Genomic DNA, 25,073 nt, shown 5'->3' with positions numbered 1-25,073 from the left:
GGGCCCGTGAGCCATGCGCGTCCGGAGCCTGTGCTCCGCAACGGGAGAAGCCACGACAGTGAGAGGCCTGCGTACCACAACAACAACAACAACAACAAAAAAAGTAAATCATGCACTTATTTACCTTTTCACCTTCTTTTTTGCTCCTTTCCTCAGAATCAACCTACCGACACCAAGCAACCATTGATGATGAAGTTGTCACCATGGAGATACTAGATACTGCTGGCCAGGTGAGTGAGGAATAAGCTAAAATATTTTCTGGATCAAATAAAAGTGAGATGTGCATAATATGAACAAAATTAAGATTACTTTCCTATAATTAACTAATGATGCCTAAAGACTTTTTAATTGAATTATCTAGTTATTTTATATACAATATTAACTTATTTGCAACAGTATTAACTTATTTGCATATGCATCCTTATGTAAATTACCCAGAACTCCAAAGGGGTTTTGAAAATATCATAACATTCACATAATATCATCTAGAATATAATTGCCCACCTATATTTTGGGGAGTCGGAGAGATCTCCCAAAACTCCCATCGGAATTCTGTGATAAAGTTAAACAGATGTCATTACTGGAGAAGTTCTCAGAGCCTTAATAGGCTTATGTATAAGGTGAATCTTTAAGAAATTCACTATATATTATATTCTAAACTTATATGACCTTAGAATCTTTTTTTGGAATACTTTATTTTAAGAATCCCTTCTGTAATATTCTTTTCAGACCTCACCACATCCGATTGAAAATGTGGGCCACATCATTGAACAATAATAACTTATTTTAAAATGAAACTAATATAAATTTGTTTTGTAGCCAGTCGTTCTGAAATTATAAACAAGTTCATAGGTAGGTTTGGTTCCCAGGATTAGGCATGACCACTAAGCATGAGAGTTAGGCAGCTGAAGGATTTCGTGGTGCTTTTCAGTTACTTGCAAGTTACTTACAAGTCCAAGAAGACTTGAATTAAAGTATTTAATCCAAGAAATATACTTGCAGCTAATTGTACAATTTTCCTTCTCATCATTACCTGTTCCCTATATATGCTCTCACCTTCCAGCACTGATTCTAAAGAGGGGCAGCAGGGAAATACTTGCCTGCATATGTCATTTGAGCCTATAAAGGCAATGCATTTTCTTTTTTTGTTTTTTTTTGTTTGTTTGTTTTGTTTTGTTTTGTTTTTTGCGGTACGCGGGCCTCTCACTGCTGTGGCCTCTCCCGTTGCGGAGCACAGGCTCCGGACGCGCAGGCTCAGCGGCCATGGCTCACGGGCCCAGCCGCTCCGCGGCACGTGGGATCTTCCCAGACCGGGGCACGAACCTGCGTCCCCTGCATCGGCAGGCGGGCTCTCAACCACTGCGCCACCAGGGAAGCCCGGCAATGCATTTTCAAATCACACGTGCTACCTTCTTAGGAAGGAAGGATCACCCACTTTGAGAATCACTGCAAATGAGGTTCTGTCATTATTGGGACTGCATACTATTTGGAGGGTGTTGACATAGAAAAAGAAGCCACAATCCCCTGGCTTTGAGTTTGACTCTCTATACTATTTTTCACTGTTTTTCTGTCCTGGGGCCTAATTGTGTCTAATCTGAAGAGAGAAAAAATTTTTTTAAAAAATCAAAACCACTTCACTATGCTGTGCCTCTAATTCTGATCTCAAAGGATGGGATAAGGTCTACTTCTCTGTTACCTATTGGCCAATTCTTTATTTGTGATGAAAAGTCTCAGAGGCAATCTGCTCAACTAAGAGTATGATTTCTTTATAGTTCTTGGGATTACCCACTTAATGATATGGCAAGAAAAAATTAGAAGCCGAAAGTTAGGTTCTATGCAGTTAGAAAATGTTTAGTTCCCTCAGTAATGCGTCTACTCCAAACTGATTGAGAAGGTCAGCTTGTTCAGGCAGACTACCAAGAAATTTTAATGACACTGAATATAAGAAACAGTCCTTAAGGGATCACTGTTAGCATTTGCAGCATTTGTACGTGGCAATTACTGCCAGGTCTCCCGACTGCCATATTTTCCTTGCCAACAGGAAGACACCATTCAGAGGGAAGGACACATGCGGTGGGGGGAAGGCTTTGTGCTGGTCTATGACGTTACTGACCGAGGAAGTTTTGAGGAAGTGCTGCCGCTTAAGAACACCCTGGATGAGATCAAAAAGCCCAAGAATGTGACTCTCATCTTGGTTGGAAACAAAGCTGACTTGGACCACTCCAGACAGGTTAGTACAGAAGAAGGGGAGAAGCTGGCCACAGAATTGGCATGTGCTTTTTATGAGTGTTCTGCCTGTACCGGGGAAGGGAACATCACCGAGATATTCTACGAGCTGTGTAGAGAGGTACGTCGCCGGAGGATGGTCCAGGGCAAGACGAGGCGACGCAGCTCCACCACGCACGTCAAGCAAGCCATTAACAAGATGCTCACCAAAATCAGCAGTTAGGCAGCTCTCTTCTTGTGAAGGCCCTGCTCAGGTGGGTTGGGTAATTGGAAACGCTTTCTTGCCCTTTTGCCCTTTTTCTCCCCCCAAATAAAAGAAAATACTCCATTCCTTGTTCTGCCTCTGGGGAACATCTGGGCTTCCCACTGGTTCCAGCCTCCCATATGTTGGGAAGTTATAGAGTGTTTGAATGCAATTTCAGTGCTGACAGTCTCTCTTTTGCCTGCTTGAATAAAATATGCTCTATTGCAGTTTGAACATGTAATCACCAGATTCTGCAATGGCTGTGTTGATATTAAGCTATTTTTAGGCATCTTCACCTTGCTTCGATAGGTGGAAGTCTTTTCAAAGGCATTTTTAAATTCCATCCTTGTCAAAGTCTACAAATGATCACCCTAAAAGTCTAAGATCATAGAAAATACAGTGAAAACACAGGAAGAGTACCTAAGATGTTGGACCAGGGAATAGAGACTTAGTTTCTATTTGAAGTGAGGATTATTCTGAATGATCTTAAATCATCTAGTTTTTCTTTAACCCTTGTTTTGTTCTTAAATTCAAACATGCTCTCACAAAAGTTTTCCATTGTCATAGAGAGTTTCATTTCAATTTGAGTTGGTTCTCTCCTTGATCTATTGATCATTGCACCCTGATTCTTCTTCTGTGGCTCCAACAAGATTTAATTATAACAAAGGCAGCAGGACCCCTCCATTCAAATCCTCCTAGACCATTTCTCACCAAGCCCCGGTGATGTAAAGACAAAAGGAATCTTTTCACCAAGCCCTGACTTTATTGAATGCTAATAGAGGATTTGGAATTAGAGGCGTCTGGTTCATTTCTCTCTCTGCTTATCATCTTAGAAGAAAGACAACATTCAAAACAACAGGGAAATTAAGAATGAGGCTTAACTACACTTCCGTTGCGGAGCCCAGGCTTTGTGGCAGGCACAGTAAGAAGAACCAGCCTCTGACTCATTAAGTTGGCTATGGGGCTTCTGATATTTCAGATAAATTAATTCACTTAGGAGAATTCAGAAAAGAATGAGTGATTAGAGTTCACTATACCCGAATAAATGAGTATAAAACAGATTCTTATATTGCGAAAGTACAGTCTATAATTGATAAAGCTTTATGATTCTTTTCTCCCTGTTATGCCCCCATATATCAAGATTTGGGCACTTTATTTGAGAAGAAAATATATATCTTTTACATATGTGTGTATTTATAAATGCATAGATATATGTATAAAAATTTGTAAGAGTTGGAGGCTTTAATTCACCAATGCATTTGGACAACTCAGTGTAACTGACTATTTTACGTGAATATAATAAAAAGCATAATTTTCACATTCTGTCACATTCAGGCAGTGTTTCTTGTGATAACATAAAAAGTTTGCAGTTTTAGGAGAGACTTCAAGAGATTGTTGGATTGCAGAGCTGACGATTCAGTGAATGTGATATAGAAAAGAAGCACCTGAACAGCTCTGTTCTTGTGAAGGTCCTGTGGAGGTGGGTCAGGTAATTGGAACCACTTGAATATAATAATAGCTACATTTTCAGAGTGCTTAGGTGCTATTTTAGGCGCCTTATGTATTACCTCATCGTATTCTCACAATACCCCTATGCAAGAGATAGTATTATGATCACAGTTGTAAGGACGAAGATACTGAGCCACAAGGGAAAACAAGTTTGCACAGCTGTTTAGTGCGCGGAGCTGGGATTTGAACCCAGAGAGGCAAAGTCAGACAGTAGAGCCCATACTGTGATCCACTATGGTATATTAGTAGGTTGAGATATGGCTCTTGTTCTTGAGCTGTGGGATGAAGACACGGGAAGGAGGAAATGTAGGGAAGACTTGTTTCGTTTATGCTTTCATTCATTCATGAACAAATATTTACAGGTAAACTGGGCATGTAACTTGACATGTTAGTCCATTTGATTGTTTCTGAGCTGAACCTTGAAGAATACAGTTGACCCTTGAACAATGGTGGGGATTAGCGGCGCCAACTCTCCGCGCAGTTGAAAATCTGTGTGGAATTTTTGACCCCCTCCAAAACTTAACTACTAATAGCCTACTGTTGACCAGAAGCCTTACCAATAAAATAAACAGCCGACTGACACATATTTTGTATGTTATATGCATTATAGACTGTATTCTTACATAAAGTAAGCTAGAGAAAAGAAAATGTTGTTAAGAAAATCATAAGGAAGAGAAAATACTTTTATAATACTGTACTGTAGTTATCAATACCGTACGTTTACATCATCGGTTTATAAGATGAATCATCTGTCAGTACCTACAGCAATATTGTTTTATATGTTACAAAACACTGTAGGTGTTATACGTATTACTAACACTAAATGCCCAAAATGGAAAGACCATGTGAAAAAGAAATTCATATTTATTTCATGCATTGATAATGAGGAAGCTGCAATAAGAATGCTTTATGGTAGCCTAGTGTAATCAAAATGATTACTTCACGATAGCCTAGCCTATACACTAATGAATGAATAGTTATAATAGTATGGCATACAGTATTACAGTCATATTCATAATACAGTATTGGAAACATTTACATTTTTTAAAAAAAACACTTACCCATGACGATAGGCTGACAGGTAGTTTCCTCAATTTGGAGAGAGCAGTATACTGTACTGTAATGTAATTTTTTGAAAACAATGTTATCAAATGGTAAGAAAATGAACACATTATTAATTTTATATTAAGTATCACTCACCTTATGCCTATGTAAGGATAGACTAGTATCTACATGTTTTACGCATTCATGACATACCTTTTTCTTAATTATTTCGATATTCCTAGGCTATGACTTTTGTCTGCAGGTTTTTTCATATTATCACAAATCTCCAAAAATCTTTCCAATATGTTTGTTGAAAAAAAAAAATCCACATAGAAGTGACCCATGCTGTTCAAATCTATGTTGTGCAAGGGCCAACTGTATGTACAAGTTATCCAGGAAAGAAAGATGGTGAAAATATCTAGGCAAAAAGAATAGCATGGAACCAAAAGATGGAGACATGAAAGGTGATGGTAATAGTAATTAACAGAGTTTGGAGAGCCACATGTATCATTCTTCAGAAAGAAAAGGGAAGGGAAGCAGAGAGAAGGGATTAAGAGAAAGAAAAAGGATAAAGGATTTGGAAGTAAGAAAAAATATCAAAAATTCATAAAACTACAAGATTAGGTAATTACATCTTAAAGGACCAAGGAGGTAACTTAGCTGTAATTCATTTTCAGTCCATTTAGACAAGGGTAGGGAAAATGAAAGCAGAGTAAAATTGTTTTTAAAATGTCCTCTTCTAGAAACATAGTCTCTTTCATTCTCTCATACTTGGGGATGAAGCTCAGCCAGTGCCCCTTAACAGCACGGTAATCACACTAGGAGGCCTAGTGTGATACCTGGATGCTACCTGAGGTCAAACACTAAGGAAGTGAAATTCACAGTCACCACCACCAGCATCTTCCTTAGACATATGCATACAAATCCAGACCTGTTAAAACCTAGAACCACTGGCAAAAGTACCAAGTGGTAATTACAGAAGAACCAGAGATTGTACAAATATAAATTAGTTATTCCTCTCATGTCTCAGGTTTATCCACAAATGAAGATTACAAACAAGTCGGGTTTTTTCACACAGTATTTTAATGATGGAAATATGTTTTTTGTTTTTTTTTTTTTTTTTTTTGTGGTACGCGGGCCTCTCACTGTTGTGTCCTCTCCCGTTGCGGAGCACAGGCTCCGGACGCGCAGGCTCAGCGGCCATGGCTCACGGGCCCGCCGCTCCACGGCACGTGGGATCTTCCCGGACCGGGGCACGAACCCGCGTCCCCTCCATTGGCAGGCAGACTCTCAACCGCTGCGCCACCAGGGAAGCCCAATCCTCCTTTATTTTGAACAAATCCAGTCACTAAAAAATTTAAATCAGAATCCTAAATTTTAGACATGAATGTGTTCTTAGAAATCATTTAATGCAATCCTCTCAATTCTACAGCAAAGTAAGGAAAGAGTGATGGGATTGGAATGCAAGTTACATTCTCCTGGCCGCTGATATACTATACTATTTTAAAATGGAAACATTAGGGTTTGAATTTATAAAAAGAATTGCTGGCTTTACTTTAAAAAGTCACTACAGAATCTCCCTTTAAAATTGTCCACCTCCAGAAAATTTAATAAGTGATTCTTTAAAATAAAAATTCAATTTGCAAACACATTTTCCAGACTTCATCTACTGCATAAAGTGATGCCACCTGCTCATTTTTAGTGCCAAACTAAAAACAGGGAATCTTTTTAAGATTAAAAAGCAGCGCTTGTCTGTTGGTACATTTTATTGGATGAGGTACTTAAGTCAGCAGTACAAACATATAATAAACACAGTAACCTCAGCCAAGTTAGCAATATGCTGGTCCTTCTCCATTTCTCTCAGGAGAAGGGGCATCCAGCTTTCATTCGTCTGCTCAGCCTCTGTCCTTAAGCCAAATGATATCACTTAAAATTTGAATTTTAAAATGTATTTTGCTAGTATCTCTAGCCAACTCATTCTACTGACCTTGGGGAAAAAATAGAAATAGGAAAACATTAAGACATGTAATAGGCAAACTGAGATTTAATTATCTATGCAATCTTTATCAAACTATTCTTAATGGAAAATTGGGACATTCCATATCCATATTGACTTTCTGCAATAAGTGGGTTTCTAGTTTTGCTCTTTTAGCATTATTAATCTAATCTCTAGTTGAGTCAATATGAAGCACCCAAGTCAACCAGTGCACCAAATGAAAGCTTTTATGGGAAAAAAAGAATATAATCCAAGGATATGTGAGAACAAAGCAGGCAAAGAACTACCCATCCAGATATCTCATGGATAATGACAAAAAAACAAACAAGAGATGTGCTGCTGCGATTATCTTTCCAGTTGAAATTAATAGTGAATCAACATCCTGTCTCCAGCTACCACCTTGGCTAGAAACAATCCATTAAAGTCACAGCTCAAAGTGGGGAACAGAAATTATGCTGGACAAATAATGATGCTGATAAATGATCGGATCATGACCATAAAACACCAGGAGCGATTAAAGCAGATTGGAACTCTTCTCACCAACTCTAATTACTGGGCACCTGTCCACAACCATATTGCTGTATCTGAATTCTGCAAAGACTAAGCCTAAACTACATTCTGGACTGCCAACCCGCCAACTTTATAATACTTGTTTAATTAAAATGTATAAAGAACAAGGCAACCATCAGACACCTGAATAACAAAGTCTCTCTATTCATCTTTTTGTTTTGTATCCAGAACAGACATTGTCTCAAAATAGCTTTGGCATCAACTTACCAGGTTCCTTTAATGGGCAGTCCTTACTTAAACTGGGCAGAAAAGCATCTAAATTATCAGGGAATGAGATGGATACATTAATTTCTGATTCTTCCAGGGCAGTATCCCAAGAGGTCAGTGTCTCCCAGCAGCCTGTAGATATTTAACACCCTGGGACATCAGAACAAGGACCTCTGCACATTACCCTGCAGAGAAAAAAAAAACACTCCAGAGCTTGCAAGGAGGTGCCAACGCTGAATCATACCTGGAAAGAATGGTGATTTGTGCTATGGCTTAAAGAAAAAAGGGACAATTGTTTAACCCAGGTATTGGGAGAGTCATGGAGAAATAATTACAAATGTTATCTGAAGCTCTTTGCATCTCAAACATCCAGATTATTCTGCATAACAGGAAGGATCTTGTATCTAGGCACCAACAACTCAAAGTTATAAAATCTAGAAAGTACTGACCATTTGGAAGGAGGCTTAGACTTCATACTTCTTAGTATGCAATAAAGCAAAACAAATTTACAACTACTTTATTGGAAGTGTAGAGGAGAGATAAACCTAAAAATATCTAGCAAGCAAACGGTAGTATATAGAAATTCATTGATATCCATTATACAAAAACTTACTTTAAAAATCAATAATATTATGTTTACTCCATGTTAAATTTGTTTGATTTTTTTTTTAACTTAATAGGTACTTGTAAGTGTGTTTGACCATCTAGTCTTATTTTTGTTACGCAAAGTCCTTGAACTTTTCCAGGGCAAGTTCTTCTATCATGGGGATTTTCAGGAACCTTAACATAATGGCTCAAAAGGGAGTACAATATATTTTACTTCGTTCCTTCATAGAGTCTTCCAAATAAATAAGCTTCTTTAACAAACTCATTTCTGTGGCACGTAAGAAATACACAGCTTGTATTATTACATTTTCAGTCATAGCTGACAGAAACTATGCAATCTAGCTTAAGCCTGATTGGAAGTGCCAGGGATAAGGGCTTCAGACATTGATGAATCCAGGGAATTATCTCTCTTCATTTTCTATTCACAAGACAGAAAAAAATAGTTACTGGTCAGCCCAGGGGAAAGAGAGTATTTGGTGATATTTTCTGCTGGGGAAAAAATTTCACAGACCTTGATTATCCTGATGTGTGTATTAGACCCATCTTTAAACCATTCATTGTGTTCGGTAGGTTGCCTACTCTAATTACTCACAATCCTGTTTACTGCCAACTCCTCTGGCTGTAGAAAAGATCAGCCGCACCCAGATAACATGCACTGGTTTCCCTAGAAGAAAGAGAGGTTCTAGTTCTAGGGGAATGGGGATCTAGCACTGGGTATTTTTGTTTGCTTGTTTCTAAACCATTGAAGCAAACAAAATGGAGCTCCTTGGGAAACTGCTAGTGTGCTGGTGGAGGTGTTTCTCTTTGCTGCTGTCACCCAGTGGTGAAAAGGGACCATTTCTGGCTAAAGAACATAGCCTGGCCTAGTGTTTTCCTCTATTATGGCCATCGCCAGCTGGTGGGCAAGGACTCTCAACTCTCCATTCTTTGTGGATGGGTTGGGGCACACCGGTGTTTCCTGACCTGGTAAAAATACCCCTGGTAGATTTGCACTGGTTTCCTGTCACTCAGCAGCCAAGCTCAGCTCCCTATAAAAGCACTCCAGAAATTCCTCCTAGGTTCTTCCTGTGATCGCTCTGTTCTAACCAAAAGAAACTCAGGCATCCAGGGTCCATGCCTGGGTTGTCTCAGTCCACATCTCCTCTTCTAGTCCCACCATTTCATCCCTAGAAACATAAGATCTTTAGATTCTCTGTGTCAATTTTGTTTGGCCGGTGCCTCACTTTTAGCTCTTCTTCTCATGATTTTTGAATCAGAGTCTCTGGATACTGTGTGTTTAGCTCTCTCGAGTCCCTCTATTACCAAGTCATGTAACTAGCAGATTCCTTCATCTTAAAATCACTTTTTACTTATAATTTCCAACCCTCTGCCCACGCAGACTAGCTCTAAATTTCCTTTCTCCCATTTGGAGACATCTTATCTCTGTTACTATATTCCGGGATTCACAGGGCTGTTTAAAACATGCCTGCAGACTTCTGCTCTGTTTCTGTTTTCATATAATCACATGTTAACATAGGACCTGTGTGGAAAATCATTTCACAGTTATCTTTCTAGATGAAGTTTATATTTCCACAGTCATTTTCAAACCAGGGAAATAGCCTGCCTGTGATGATGCTGCTTCCTGTACCTAGAATATTATTTCTGTCTCTGCCCTTTTATACCTCCAAGTGTTTACACTCAAGAGTCTACTTCTAGAAAACTATTTTAAAGAAAGAAAAAAATGCAGCAAAGACTTAATACCAAAGGTATTAAGGTAATTGCACTGTCTCATAACAACAACAACAAAAAAACAACAGAAAGAGGAAGTCACTTATATATCCAGTAATGAGGTTTATTTAAAATTATAGTATAGGCAAATACATTTTATACAGACATTGAATATTATTGACAAAGTTTTAAAAAATAGAAGAAAGTGCTTACGACATTTTTTAAAAGATAAATGGGATATAAATAATTCAGATAAATCTCAACCATGTTAAAACTGCATAAAAAGAAAAAAAATGAAATAAAGCACTAATGTGGTTATTTTTTACTGGATTATGGAGAACTGACTAGTTTGGGTGTTTATCAAGTAAGCTGCGTATACGTTACTTTTAGGATAAGAAAAATAACCTATAGACAGTATTAAAAATAAATACAACCTAATTTTAAGGATTCAGCTTAAATATCATCTTTTCAATGAAACTTTCACTGATCTTTCTCCTTTTTCTTCTTTGTATTAACAGATTACTTGGCTTACAATGATCCCTTTTTGACTTGTGTTGTGGTGACTTATGTTTTTGTCAGTCTCGTGAACCAGATCACCATTCATTTAATTGTAGGAGCTGTGCCTTGTTTGATTTGGTTTCCATAGCCCTGAGGACAGGGTCTTCTAAAAGCTTAGTACTCATTTGCAGTATGTTGTATTAAATTGAACGCGTAAGAATTGTAGTTCCCTCGGTTTTTAGTTACTACGGCTTCTACCTTTTATATTAATGAGCTTCTGAGGATGCGGCGAGGGACATGAAAAAAAAAAAATCAAACCAGCATCTGATCACAAACAAGAGACATCAGGTATCAGCTAGCTGAATACAAGATCAGTCTCTGGATGGAAATTGCCATTGTTCCCAGAAAAGAGTGAAAGTAAAGGGACAAAATACCAGAAGTAGAATTATAGCCCAATGACAAAACCAAAATTGAAACCTCAGGATCATATAATCTGTGATATCTCTCCAAGATGAAAATGTCACTTTTTATTTGACACGTCTGCATCCACTCAGTCACGATCAAGGCTTGGTTCTGACCCTTGATTCTAGCCATGACTACGGAGCCAAAACCACCAGCTTAAAAATGACCAGTTAGTAAAGTCAGTCATTTGTTTCCATGGGACCCAAAATAAACCAGTTGTTAAGATTTTTTTAAATCTGAGGTTAGTAAATTGATCTGTGGTCTTGCCTTACTCACACTGCACGGTTGGACCGACCTCAGTCAGAATTTGGAAATAAGCAGTTTGCTTTGTCTCCTTCACTTTCCCTATTCGTACCCACTCTTTCTTTCAGTCTGTTTCTTTTCCTTTCTCTCTTTCTTTCTCAATATCTGCTGTTTTGTGACCCTAGCTTATCACAATTTTCTGTATTGCAAATCAATGTTTTTAACTAAAACTTAATTTCAAAATAATGTCTTAATTATATTTCTTAACATCTTGATGTGAATACGTAATACACAATAATACATTTTAAAATCATCTTTCTTCTTTTTACTCCTCGTATAGTCTGGCACATTTCTACTCAAATCCTAAAAAAAAAAAAGCTAAAAACTCTTCCCCTTCTTTCTCCTCCCATTTGTGCACTTCTCCAGATTCTGCGTTGTAGAAGCTCAAAGGACAAACCTAAAATTGACAGGCTCTTCTTTTGGTAAACAATAAAGAGGAGGAAACTGACAAAGAAAAGCTGAAACCATTTATGGTGGCAAGGGAGAGAGGAGATACCTGGAAATGGTTCATATATTCTTAATTTACTCACCATGTCTGCTTCCTATAAATGTCTTTGGGTCTTCACATAGGAAAGAAAAACTCATTTTCACTTATTATTATCAATCTAAATTATTCCCCTGTCCTATTTTCTCCATATCAGCCATTTGGAAAGCTGTAAACAAAATAAAATAACAATATTAAATATTGAGTGCTTCCTGTGTGCTACACCCTGTGATAAATATATTTCATGCATTATTTAATCCTCAAATCAAACCTGTAAGTTAGAATATTACCACCACTTAACAGGTGAGGACATGAAGGTTTATATAAGGTGGTACTTTCCCAAAGCCATTCAGCTACTAAATAATATTTAGCAGACCAAGGGTTAAACCCCTGTATCTTTGAGCATAAAAATCCAAATTCTGAAGTACTGTTTTCTATTGTATGAATATAACAGATTAAAGTATAATATATATTGGTTATATCTTATTTCTCATGCATTGAGCAGGACTGGACTCTACATGCCTATTGGAAAAAAGTAACATACCAAGAAAAATATTCATGTGTATGTCCAAATTATATATTTAGTTTATTTTAGGACTACCTCAATAAATTGTGGCTTTCAGGAATCTTAAAATATGGCATTAATCTCAGTACCAAGTTTAGTATCTAATATATAAAAACCATGTCCAAGTTTTTAAAAAAATGTTTTGTGTAGAACAGTTGGAAAAAGAGGTTTTTTAATTAATTAAAGGATATGGCAGCTATTGTGGTCCACTTCCAAAGTAATAACTGGAACTTGAACTTGGTGTATAAGAGAGTTCTATCACTAAAGCACTAAAGTAAAAGGGAATCAGTGAGGTAAAATGTGGAGGGGAAAAAAAAAAGAAAAGGTAAGAATTTTATCAGAGTGTAAGGAGAATTGATAGGACTTTTGTTTATGATTCCAATAGTCAGTTTTTGTTTTCCATATGGCTATAGAATAAAGATAAGAAATCTTATTCATTGTAGTGTTGTTATTCTCAAATAGAAAATCGTGTATTAAATGTTCACAAACCTCTCAAGGTAAGAGCCATGACCATGTGTCCATCTTACTCTAAAAGAATTGGCTCAGAGAGAAAGGATAGTTAGGAAGTTGGGGATTGACATGTATACACTGTTATCTTTTAAAACGATAACCAACAAGAACCTATTGTATAGCACAGGGAACTCTGCTCAGTGTTATGTGGCAGCCTGGATGGGGGGGGCAGTTAAGGGGAGAATGGATACGTGTATGGCTGAGTCACTTTGCTGTCTGTGCACCTGAAACTATCACAACATTGTTAATCAGCTATACTCCAATATAAAATAAAAAGTTTAAAAAAATAAAGAATTGGCTCAGAGAAAAATGTGTTCAAGGGTGCCATGGTAAGCAGAATAATGGCCCTCATTATTATGACCCGGTGAATATGTCATCTTCCTCGGCAAAGGGGACTTGGCAGGTGTGAATTAGTAGAGGACCTTGAGATGGGGAAAGTAACCTGGATTGTCCAGGTGGGTCTAATCTAATCGCATGGGTCCTTAAAAGCTGAGAACCTTCTTTGGCTAGAGTCAGAGAAAGAGATATGACAATGACAGAAGCAGGGTCAGAGAGATGTGGACTCAACCCACCATTGTTGGCTTTGAGGGTGGAGGCAGGGAGCCATGAGTCAAGAAATGCAGGCAGCCCCTAGAAGCTGCAAAGGACAAGGAAATGTATTCTCCCCTACGGCCCTCAGAAAGGAACACAGCCCTGCTAGCCCCTTCATTTTAGCCCAGTGTCAGACTTCTGACCTCCAGAATTGTTAGATAATAAATTAACGTTATTTTAAGCTACTAAGTTTGTGGTAATTTGTTCAATGGAAAATAAATATGTGTACACAGTTAATACATGGCAGAGGGAGAACTATCCTGTATTTACTAATATTTGAGTACTGCTATCTGTCAGTCACTATATTCTCACTTCAAATATTATAGTTGGTCTATAAAATAACCTATGAGATAGATATTCCCATTTTTCCCAGGAAAGGAAAGTAATGGTTAATTACTCACCTATGTTCATATAACTATCAGTCAAAGAGCTGTCTTTGCCATTGACAAATCCTGTAGGTTTCTACCATCCCATAGTTTTTTGCAGCTCAGGGCTTTTGACTTATAATAGAGGCTGCCTTCACGACTCAGCCTGTTATTAGTAAAATGATGATCTACATGAAGTTTTCTCCAAACATTCCCAGGTGTGCAGTACCTTTAAGTAGCTCAGAGACCCTCTTAAGTAGGACTTCTAAGCCATGTATGCTGTTCTGAGCTGAATTATGCTGTTCCCTGCACCCCCTGCCAATTCATATGTAGGACTCTTAACCTGAGTACCTCAGATTGGTGACTATGTTTGGAAGTGAGGCCTTTAAAGAGGTAATTAAGGTAAAATGATGTCATTAAAATGAGCTCTCATCCAATATGACCAGTGTCCTTATAAGAGATTAGGACACAGACAACACAGATAGAAGAATGACCATGTTAGGACACAGCAAGGAGACCACTTTCAGGCAAGGTGAGAGGCCTCAGAAGAACATGAATCCGAACACACCTTGATCTTGAACTTCTAACCTCTGGAACAATAAGCAAATAAATTTGTGTTGTTTGTCACGCAGCCAGTGGTACAAACTGGCTGAGTGACAGTTACGGCTGTTATGGCAGCCATAAGAAAATAATATATATGCCCTCCCAGGAATAAGGTCTTATTCCCATTTTCCAGAGATGGATTTAATTGGTCTGAGTGAGGCTTATGTACCAGGTTTTTGTCTGTCTCAATTTAGATCAATTCTGTTTGTTGAGAATGCAAAGCTCGTCCTTTATAGATAAATAAGATCTTTAATAGATGGAGAAGAATAATATCCAATAATTCAGATGTATTTACAAAATGTTTATTTGAATATTCTGTAAGGCAGTATTAGCTTTTGAAACAGTGGGAACTTAGCTTTACCTAGTTTCTGTGCAAGTATTTCTACAGAGAAATTTTGTGCATCTGAGCTATTGAAGGTACTCCCTAAAGGGAAGTTTGTTAGCTTAAATGTTGAGAGAATAGTTTAAGTTCTGACTTTGTTCCCCTCTGGGTGAGCTTTAGTCTACTTAACTTTCCTAGCTCTACATTTCCTTCAATGTTATACCCTCGCCTTTTCTTGAGAGTACAGACAAAAATGATGTTAGTAATAGACTTCAATGGCTGTTCTAAAATCATTGAACATCAACTCAAAAACAACAGAATACACTTTCTTTTCAAGTGCTTATAGAACATTCTCCAGGATAGGTCATATCTTGGGTCACAAATCAAGCCTTGGTATATTTAAGAAAATTGAAATTATATCAAGTATCTTTTCTGACCACAATGCTATGAGACTAGATATCAATTACAGGAAAAAAACTGTAAAAAATAAAAATATATGGAGGCTAAATAATACACTATTAAATAACAAAGAGATCACTGAAGAAATCAAACAGGAAATTAAAAAATACCTAAAAATATGGAGCTTCCCTGGTGGCACAGTGTTTGGGAGTCCGCCTGCCGATGCAGGGGACACAGGTTCGTGCCCCAGTCTGGGAAGATCCCACATGCCGCGGAGCGGCTGGGCCCATGAGCCATGGCTGCTGAGCCTGCACGTCTGGAGCCTGGGCTCCGCAACGGGAGAGGCCACAACAGTGAGAGGCCCGCGTACCGCAAAAAACAAACAAACAAACAAAAAAACTAAAAACAAAGGACAATGAAAACATGATGTCCCAAAACCTATGGGATGCAGCAAAAGCAGTTCTAAGAGGGAAGTTTATAGCAATACAATCCTACCTCAAGAAACAAGAAACATCTCAAATAAACAACTTAAACTTACACCTAAAGCAATTAGCAAAACGAGAACAAAAAAAACCCCAAAGTTATCAGAAGGAAAGGAATCATAAAAATTAGATCAGAAATAAATGAAAAAGAAATGAAGGAAACAATAGCAAAGATCAATAAAACTAAAAGCTGGATCTTTGAGAAGATAAACAAAATTGATAAACCATTAGCCAGATTCATCAAGAAAAAAAGGGAGTACACTCAATTCAACAGAATTAGAAATGAAAAAGGAGAAGTAACAATGGACACTGCAGAAATACAAAAGGATCATGAGAGATTGCTACAAGAAATTATATGCCAATAAAATGGACAACCTGGAAGAAATGGACAAATTCTTAGAAAAGCACAACCTTCCAAGACTGAACCAGGAAGAAATAGAAAATATAAACAGACCAATCACAAGCAATGAAATTGAAACTGTGATTAAAAATCTTCCAACAAACAAAATCCCAGGACCAGATGGCTTCACAGGGGATTCTATTATGTTTTTATATACTCTTGAACCTAAGACAGTACTGAGAACAAAGTTGGTGCCACATGTTTCACTTACTTGAAACCAGAAAAGTGCTTGTCAGAATATAATTTTTTTGACAAACTTATGATGTTTATTAGTATTGAGAAATAGTAACTATGACTTAAATAGATAATGAACATAATAATGAACAGCAGGAGGAAAACCTCTTTCACTTGAAATCTTTCTGCCCTCCTCTACGTAATGGACCCACTTACCTATAAATGTAACCCATAACACTTTCTTTTTCCTGAATAATTCAAAATTACTTGCTAGAATTTATTTGCACTGAAGACGGCAAAAATTACAATCCAAAATGTATTTATATCTAGAAGTCATTTCTTCTAGATATAGAAACAACCAGTGATAAATTTCCAGTCATCACTGATGAAAGGACGGGTGTCATCCAGATGTCACATCTTGTGTTTCGGGACAATTATACCTTCAGTGTGTCTATGGGAGACGCTCTTGGAATCAGAGGCTAATTATTTCCTGAAGTAAATGCCTGTTGTTGCCCCAATGCTTTAGAGACTATAAGCCTACAAGTAATCAGGAAATGTTTCCAACTCACTTTTTAAAAACACACCAAAAAGTAGTCTTTTGAGTATGGTTTACACTTGCTAATAAAGTTAGCAGGTGTAAGTTTGCTTACCATCCAAACTGAAGAACTTTGGAGCAAAGGAGAGGATAATTAATAAGTTTACCAAGAAAATAGGCATAAGCTAAGACTGTCCCAGGCAAAATGGCTTCTATGTTCAACCTACTCATAAATACACTTTTGCCACAATATCAAGGAAAGGTAATTTGTGCCTAAAAGTATATTATTGCTCTAAGAATACCATGATTTTCATCAAAATTTTTCAGTCTTTTACTGTCTGCATCATTTTTTCCTGACTGTTGTAATCCAAATGTCAGTCAAATATATAGAACTTACAAAGATGCACAAGAGAAAATTCAAAATCTGAGCTGTCCAACATAGGATGTGACTTCCTGATACTGCCGGAGTCTGTCTTGCAAGGCATGGAGAGAAAGGGTGCCAAAGGAGAACTTGACCTCTTTCAATGCTCTATCTCTCCCACCCCAAAAAATAGAGTGAGAAATAGAATCAATTGTTTTGTCTAGACAGTATCAATCAATGTCATCCATTAAAAAATGAACAAGTGTGGAAACTAATAGTGAGAAAGTGAACTTGAAGTGCTCACAATTAACTAATTGCACACATACCACCACATAGAGAAGGTCAAAATTAATGCTTAGCTCTTGCTAATGCCTTCAAAGTATGTGGCTTTTATAAATCCACAACCCCTCCATAGGCAGAGCCCCCAAAAGCCATTTTGATTCTAGAGTTTGAATCTTTGGGGAAAATAAATAGAGTAAAAATATTTTTATCCCACATAGTTGAATTTAAAACATGAATCTTGTTTTGTAATTGAAAAAAAGATATCGAGTTTGAAATGCTTTTGCTTCAAGACCTCAGGGAAATTATTTCATTCATTTTGGATGACTGTTCTGTCCAAATGAATGTGCACAGGTCTAAGAGCTAAGGTGTTCCTGAGGCACAGACAAAAGAAGGCAACGGGGCTTCCCTGGTGGCGCAGTGGTTGAGAATCCGCCTGCCGATGCAGGGGACACGGGTTCGTGCCCTGGTCCGGGAAGATCCCACATGCCGCGGAGCAACTAAGCCTGTGAGCCATGGCCGCTAGGCCTGCGCGTCCGGAGCCTGTGCTCCACAATGGGAGAGGCCACGGCAGTGAGAGGCCCGCGTACCGCAAAAAAAAAAAAAAAAAAAAAAAAAAGAAGGCAATGAATCCATTCCCCTGGGTAGCCTCGCCTCCTGTGATGTGGAAGGAGAGAGACTAGATCCCAATCTAAATCAGGCAGATTCAATAACTTTGTACTAGAGAAGGCATAAAAGACTGGTCAAGTTCAACTTCTGGTTTTAGTTACACTCAATATCTGTTGTTACTATTCCAGGGTCTGGCTGATGATAGAATATTACAATAGCTTCTGGGGGAAAATGTAACTGAATCACTGTAGCTTAGTTAATGTTCTCCACAAAAGGCTTATATATTTTCAATTCTGTAGTCAGAGAGTTTTCATTCTAGAAAAACTGGAAAGAGCTTGCGAATAGGAGGGTTACCATGCACTCCTTTGTAAGAAGAAGCTTAAGTACAAATAGATTTTGTGGTTTACTTAAGGTCACCCTGTGTGTGTGGCAGAGCTAAGGATGTACAATACGGGTACTTTCTGTGTTGTTGGGCTACAGGGAAGTGAAGGATATTTTTCGGCATCTCAAGAACATTCCCACAATGTTTTCGGTGAAGAGCACACTGTAGGTTTTAATATATCACCCTGATCAGTGGTTCACAAAGTGTGGTCGGTCTCCAGACCAGCAGCATCAACATCTCTGGGGAACTTATTAGAAGTGCAAAGGTTTTGCACCCCACCCCCCAGATCTCTGTGTGGAGCCCCCAAAATCTGCTTTAACGAACATTCCAGCTCATTCTGAAGCATGCTAAAATCTGAAAACTATTGAACTAGTTTCCCAGTATCTATATGATTGGCAACATATTTAGGAGGTTCCCTTCACACCTCTAATTTAAAAAAAGAAACAACTTTGAAATCAGGGAATCTGCTCTCTTAATGGGTCTAAAGGATGAGGAAATAGTGGAAATTCATCATTTATTCATTTCATTCATTCAAACTGACCAATTATAAATTTCATCCTATAAGTCACCTGTCTGTGTTTTAGGGATGGGGGAAGAAGAAACCAAAAGAAAGTATAAGGTAGGATTTCATCCTTGAGGAGCTCAAGTAATACCAAGGTAAAGAAGAAACTACACTTAACAATACTTTCAAAGTGATACTTGGTAAAGCCACTATTATCTAGTCATTAACTGAGACCCTCCCTGCCATCCTCCAGGGAAGATAATTTAGAATTCCATAGCTTATGAAAGCTTCCAGCTCTTCCCAAGATGCCAGAAAATTGTTCTTGTGGTCACGTCTGTCTCTTGATAGCTGATCTCTCCAGTCCTTGATCCTTTGGTCTTGATATGAAACACAGTGCTCTTCAAATTCTACAGATCAAAGTAAAGTAAAATATAAACACTTGACCATGTTATTCATGAACGTAGTTAGTTTCAGCTGGAGATTTGAGGGTGATGAAAAAGGGTTCTATACTGAAGCAAAGAGATTCCAGCCACAGAATGGATTTTCCTGCACCTAAAAAGTGTTTATGGTTTTCCTCTGACTTTACCTATTTATACAATCAAAAGCCAACCAGGACATACCGTTGTCCATGGCAAACTTGGTGAGGCTTAACCAAGCCCTTTTCCTACCAAGCAAGAGGATAATGGAATCACTATAACAACGTGGCTTTGATGACTCCATCAAGTTTTTACTTGAAGAAAGTTGGTTTGAAAGAATGTTTAAAACTTTATAAGGCAAAACATATTTCAAAGAGTTCTTGATGGAGGTTTCTGATTAAATCCTTTTTTTTAACATCTTTATTAGAGTATAACTGTTTTACAATGGTGCGTTAGTTTCTGCTTTACAACAAAGTGAATCAGTTATACATATACATATGTTCCCTGATTAAATCCTTTTTAAAAAGTGAAAAGAAAAAAAAAAACCCGTCATCAATAGTTAAGAGTTAGACAAAACAGGAAACATATAAACAACTCTTTGTAGGCACTGAACAGTAACTGGAGCATAGCTCCAATCCTTGAGAGAAGGAGAGAAGAGAATGTCAGCCTTATGCTCTTCCTAGCTCTCCTGGAGGGCATCTTCCAAACCTCAGTGCAGGAAAATAGAGTCCAAACAAAGGGCAGTGGTTCTTACTGGCAAGAAGATGCAAGTCTTTGGGGTTTCTAGGGCAGGTAGGATTTGAAGAGAGCGTCCTCAAACAATAGAGAACAATAGAGTAGGAACTCCAAATATCTGTGTTAACAATTCCCTTCAGGTCCATGGCTGAGCTCTAAGCTGTATACCCACAGGGCAAAATTCCAAGAGGCCCAGCAGAGAACACCACACAAGTCTGGGGAGATAGAGGTTGGAATTTGGACTAAACCAAGGTTCAGAGACCTTGGTGAACAATCTAGTCTTTGATTCCAAGCCCAGAAAGGTCACACCTTAGAAGAAGGGGCAAAACAAAACAGACTTGCTCCAACAAAGTCTAAAATCAGAGTGATCGGGGCTTCCCTGGTGGCGCAGTGGTTGAGAATCTGACTGCCAATGCAGGGGACACAGGTTCGTGCCCAGGTCTGGGAAGATCCCACATGCCATGGAGCGGCTGGGCCCGTGAGCCATGGCCACTGAGTCTGTGCGTCCGGAGCCTGTGCTCCACAACGGGAGAGACCACAACAGTGAGAGGCCCGCGTACCACAAAAAATAAAATAAAATAAAATAAAAATAAAATCAGAGTGATCTGCCAATAATTTAACTGACTGTCAGAACAAGATTTATACCTCTTAAAAGGAAGACATGATAGTGTGGAGCCTGACAATGTATCATCTAAAATGTGATTAAGCAGGAAAAGGTGATAAAAGAGATTTTTTTAATTGATGAGATTCAGAGATGATTCATGTGTAGGAGTTAGTATGTAACATAATTAATGTGATAAAGGAAACAATGTGATAAGGAAAATGTAGACAAATTAGATACAAAATGGAATATTTAAATACAGAATGTGAATCTAAAAAAATAAATGGGAATTCTAGAACTGCAACTTGCAATAACTGAAAAATATCTAAAATGCAGAACTCATTGAATAAGTTGAACAGTAGACCAGCACAGAAGACAGGATTAGTGCATGCAAAGACAGTTGAATAGAAAGTGTCAAAACTGAAGCACAGAGAGAAAAAGAACGGAAAGAATAGATCATGTAGGACATTCTCTCAAAGTCTGAAATCTTTCATTGGCGTTCCAAAAGGTGATATGAGTGGAGACAGAAGGAACATTTGAGAAATATTAGCAAAGAATTTTTCAAGTCTGCTGAGAGATATCAACCTACAAATTCGGGCTCACTGAACTCTACAACAGGACAAATACAAACAAAATCACACCAAAGCATGGCATAATCAATTGCTGAAAATCAAAAAAAGAGAAAATCTTAAAAGCAACCAAGAAGAGAGGCACAGTATTGAGTGCTTCCAAAGGATCCAGAAGAAGACTGACTTTCCCCATTTTCTCCTATTTCCTTCCTCCTTCCCCCTGTGCTGGGCAGCCCACAATCCCCACCCCTTTCACTAGCAAATAATTCTCTGATATCACTTGTCCTCATAGGCCCCACATTTGAAAGATTTTCTCAAAGACAGATGGACAGAAAAATGAGAAGACTAAAGAAATATTTCTGGACCAGAAAGCTTCAGTCCAGATGGCCACAAGCTTCACAAGGTCGCCTTTGTCGTGGCCACTCACCTAGTGCCTAGGACAATATAGGCCACAGAGGGATGATTCCATCACATTTTAAATTATGAAATGAATGATGAGTATTGAAATCTGAGTCTAATAGACTATGACCAAAAATTACGGAAGTAAACTCTACTGTAAATCAGGAGTATATTATTAAACATTATTTAACATTATAAACATCATTTAAACATTATATAAATACTATAAAACAATATTTATAAGTGCTCTAAATCCATTCTGAAAGACTTGTATGAGAAGGAAATCAAGATTCCTAATAAGAGTCTACCTGATATGGAAATCTGTCTGACACTTGCAAATATTATAATAAATCTTTTTTCTAAAATGTCAGGTTTTTATAATTTGTCTTTCTAGACAATCACATTTCAAGCAAGGAAATGTCTTCTAGATATTTTGTCATGTACTTGAAATTGCTTTAAAATTGTCTTTCATTGTAAGGCAAATCACTTGGCAAGGCACATTCTTTAAAGTTAAAAAATGGCGGGGGAGGAGGGGTGCAATGGCAAAATAATTTTAAACTGAAGTTCCACCCATGGTATTACATGCTCTTTGATCTTGCCCTCAAACAGTAGAGACTGAGGAAGCATCACTAAGATTGATCTTAATCTTTAAAGAATATAGTTGAACATAAATGGCTTGAATATCAGAGAAAAGAAAACAGTTCACCATCTCATGCTAATAGTATCTAATAGCAGTAATATGACTAAGAGTTGCAGGGTCTCTCCCAGAATAATCAGAGTAAATTTGGACCTGCTGAAAAGAGTACATTTGTTCAAACTTCTGAGTTTAGTTATAGCGTAATATTTTTACTTTTTATTGAAGTATAGTTTACTTACAATATTATATTAGTTTCAGGTGTAAAAATATTGATTCACTATTTTTATAGATTATAGTTAGCCCAGGATTCTTTTTAATTTAAAGCTAAGATGGCACACACACACACACACAAATAATACAGGTAATTAGAGTTTTTAAAGTTGAAAACTTATATTACAATAACTCATTGTTAGCTTTTAATTATATTGTTTCTTTGATAATCCTAAACAATTTATTTATACCATATATTTCCATTTGAAGACACTTAAGTTACCTCTGTAGTACTACATCTATTATACATAGAGAAATCAGTGGTATGAACATTTGATGCGGGCCACAATTTCACCCCTCTGATACGCCTTCTGGAAAAAAGTGTTATTTCTGATATTTTTATTCATTTTGTTTGCAGACCTCTTATTATATGTTATGTTGGCCACAGTGCTCTACAAGGTACAAAGATAAATGAGACAAATTTCTGCCCTCAGGGTTCAGAGTCTACCGGAAGAGAGAGACAAATTATAACATTTGATATTATATAACATTTTATTGATATTGATGTAATGCTGTGCTTTGAGAGAGGTAATTACAGACTGAGCACCTGATCCAGCAGGATGGGTGTGAGAGGACTCAGGACTCCATAGCAGAGAATGAACACTAGAATTACATCTTGAAGGCTGAGCAAAAGCCAGCTCAGTATGAGAGCTGGCAGAAGGGCACAGGGGGGGCGTGTTGAAAGAAGGGTAACTGTTTCGAGAAGGATAATGCACAAAACATACAGAGGAGACTGGCAGGCCATCTATTATAGTCTGTCAGCTGGGAGCAAAAAAATAGATGCATATAGGCAAAGCTGGCTTGGCATAGAATTTTGCCACCGTTTAACATAAATATTCATGAAATGATATGGATACATATGTCTATACTGGCTAACAAAACCGTAGTCTAGTATAATGTGACTATTACACAATATGTTTGCAATGAACAAAACTTTCAGATGCTCTGGAAATTTTCTCCAACCTACCTTCTTTTAAAAAACCCTGTGATATTTGTTTTTCTCTTTCTGACTTACTCTGTATGACAGACTCTAGGTCCATCCATCTCACCACAAATTACTCAATTTCATTTCATTTTATGGCTGAATAATATTCCATTGTATATATGTGCCACATCTTCTTTATCCATTCATCTGTTGATGGACACTTAGGTTGCTTCCATGTCCTGGCTATTGTAAATACAGCTGCAATGAACATTGTGGCACATAACTCTTTTAGAATTATGGGTTTCTCAAGGTATGTGCCGAGTAGTGGGATTGCTGGGTCGTATGGTAGTTCTATTTGTAGTTTTTTAAGGAACCTCCATACTGTTCTCCATAGTGGCTGTATCAATTTACATTCCCACCAACAGTGCAAGAGTGTTCCCTTTTCTCCACACCCTCTCCAGCATGTATTGTTTCTAGATTTTTTGATGATGGCCATTCTGACCATTGTGGGGTGATACCTCATTGTAGTTTTGATTTGCATTTCTCTAATGATTAATGATGTTGAGCATTCTTTCATGTGTTTGTTGGCAATCTGTATATCTTCTTTGGAGAAATGTCTATTTAGGTCTTCTGCCCATTTTTGGATTGGGTTGTTTGTTTTTTTGATATTGAGCTGCATGAGTTGCTTGTAAATTTTGGAGATTAATCCTTTGTCAGTTGCTTCATTTGAAAATATTTTCTCCCATTCTGAGGGTTGTCTTTATGCTAACACATATACATGGAATCTAACAAAACAAAACAAAAAAGGTCATGAAGAACCTAGGGGCAAGACGGGAATAAAGACACAGACCTACTAGAGAATGGACTTGAGGATATGGGGAGGGGGAGGGTAAGCTGTGACAAAGTGAGAGAGTGGCATGGACATATATACACTACCAAACGTAAAATAGGTAGCTAGTGGGAAGCAGCCCCATAGCACAGGGAGATCAGCTCGGTGCTTTGTGACCAACTAAAGGGGTGGGATAGGGAGGGTGGGAGGGAGGGAGACGCAAGAGGGAAGAGATATGGGGATATATGTATATGTATAACTGATTCACTTTGTTGTGAAGCAGAAACTCACACACCATTGTGAAGCAATTATACTCCAATAAAGAGGTTAAAATAAATACTTCTTCCCCCCCACAAAAAAAAAAAAACCTGTGATAGAGATTTTGTCATAAATCATGCTAAATACTCCACTTATCTAGTTATACACTGTAACTACCTTCTTTATAAAGTAAGAGGACTGCAAGGACCCTATTCAAGATAGTAAATTGCGATACAAATATTGAAGGTCATTCATGTGTGGAAGAAAGTACTTAGCACTATTACTTCTCCACAGTCATTAGGACTGAACCTCTTGGGAGCCAAGGAAACATCAATTTCCTCTGTAGTTTTTCTGGGTAACCTAGATGTAGCTCCATTTGGGCTTTTGATTAATAACAGAATACTACCCAGCTCCCACAGCTTTTCCCTTGTCTCAAACCACCTTATTTTAGGGTCACAGATGTATGTTCGTATTTGATGGAAAGCTGTTTTATTCCTAA

The 25,073-nt window shown here is 37.8% G+C and overlaps 1 protein-coding gene across 1 annotated transcript in view; it reads left to right on the top strand.

Moving 5' to 3' along the window:
- The window catches only part of ARHGDIB (Rho GDP dissociation inhibitor beta), a 230,487-nt gene that overhangs the window by 103,566 nt on the left and 101,848 nt on the right, over nucleotides 1-25,073 (top strand). The window contains exons 4-5 of the mRNA XM_067008761.1: nucleotides 157-230; nucleotides 2,042-2,230. Coding sequence (XP_066864862.1) covers nucleotides 157-230; nucleotides 2,042-2,230 — 263 coding nt within the window. The remainder of the gene's footprint in view (nucleotides 1-156; nucleotides 231-2,041; nucleotides 2,231-25,073) is intronic.

Source organism: Kogia breviceps, chromosome 12 (genome assembly GCF_026419965.1).
Source record: "Kogia breviceps isolate mKogBre1 chromosome 12, mKogBre1 haplotype 1, whole genome shotgun sequence".
Lineage (NCBI taxonomy): Eukaryota > Metazoa > Chordata > Mammalia > Artiodactyla > Physeteridae > Kogia > Kogia breviceps.
This window is presented reverse-complemented; position numbering and strand designations above follow the sequence as displayed.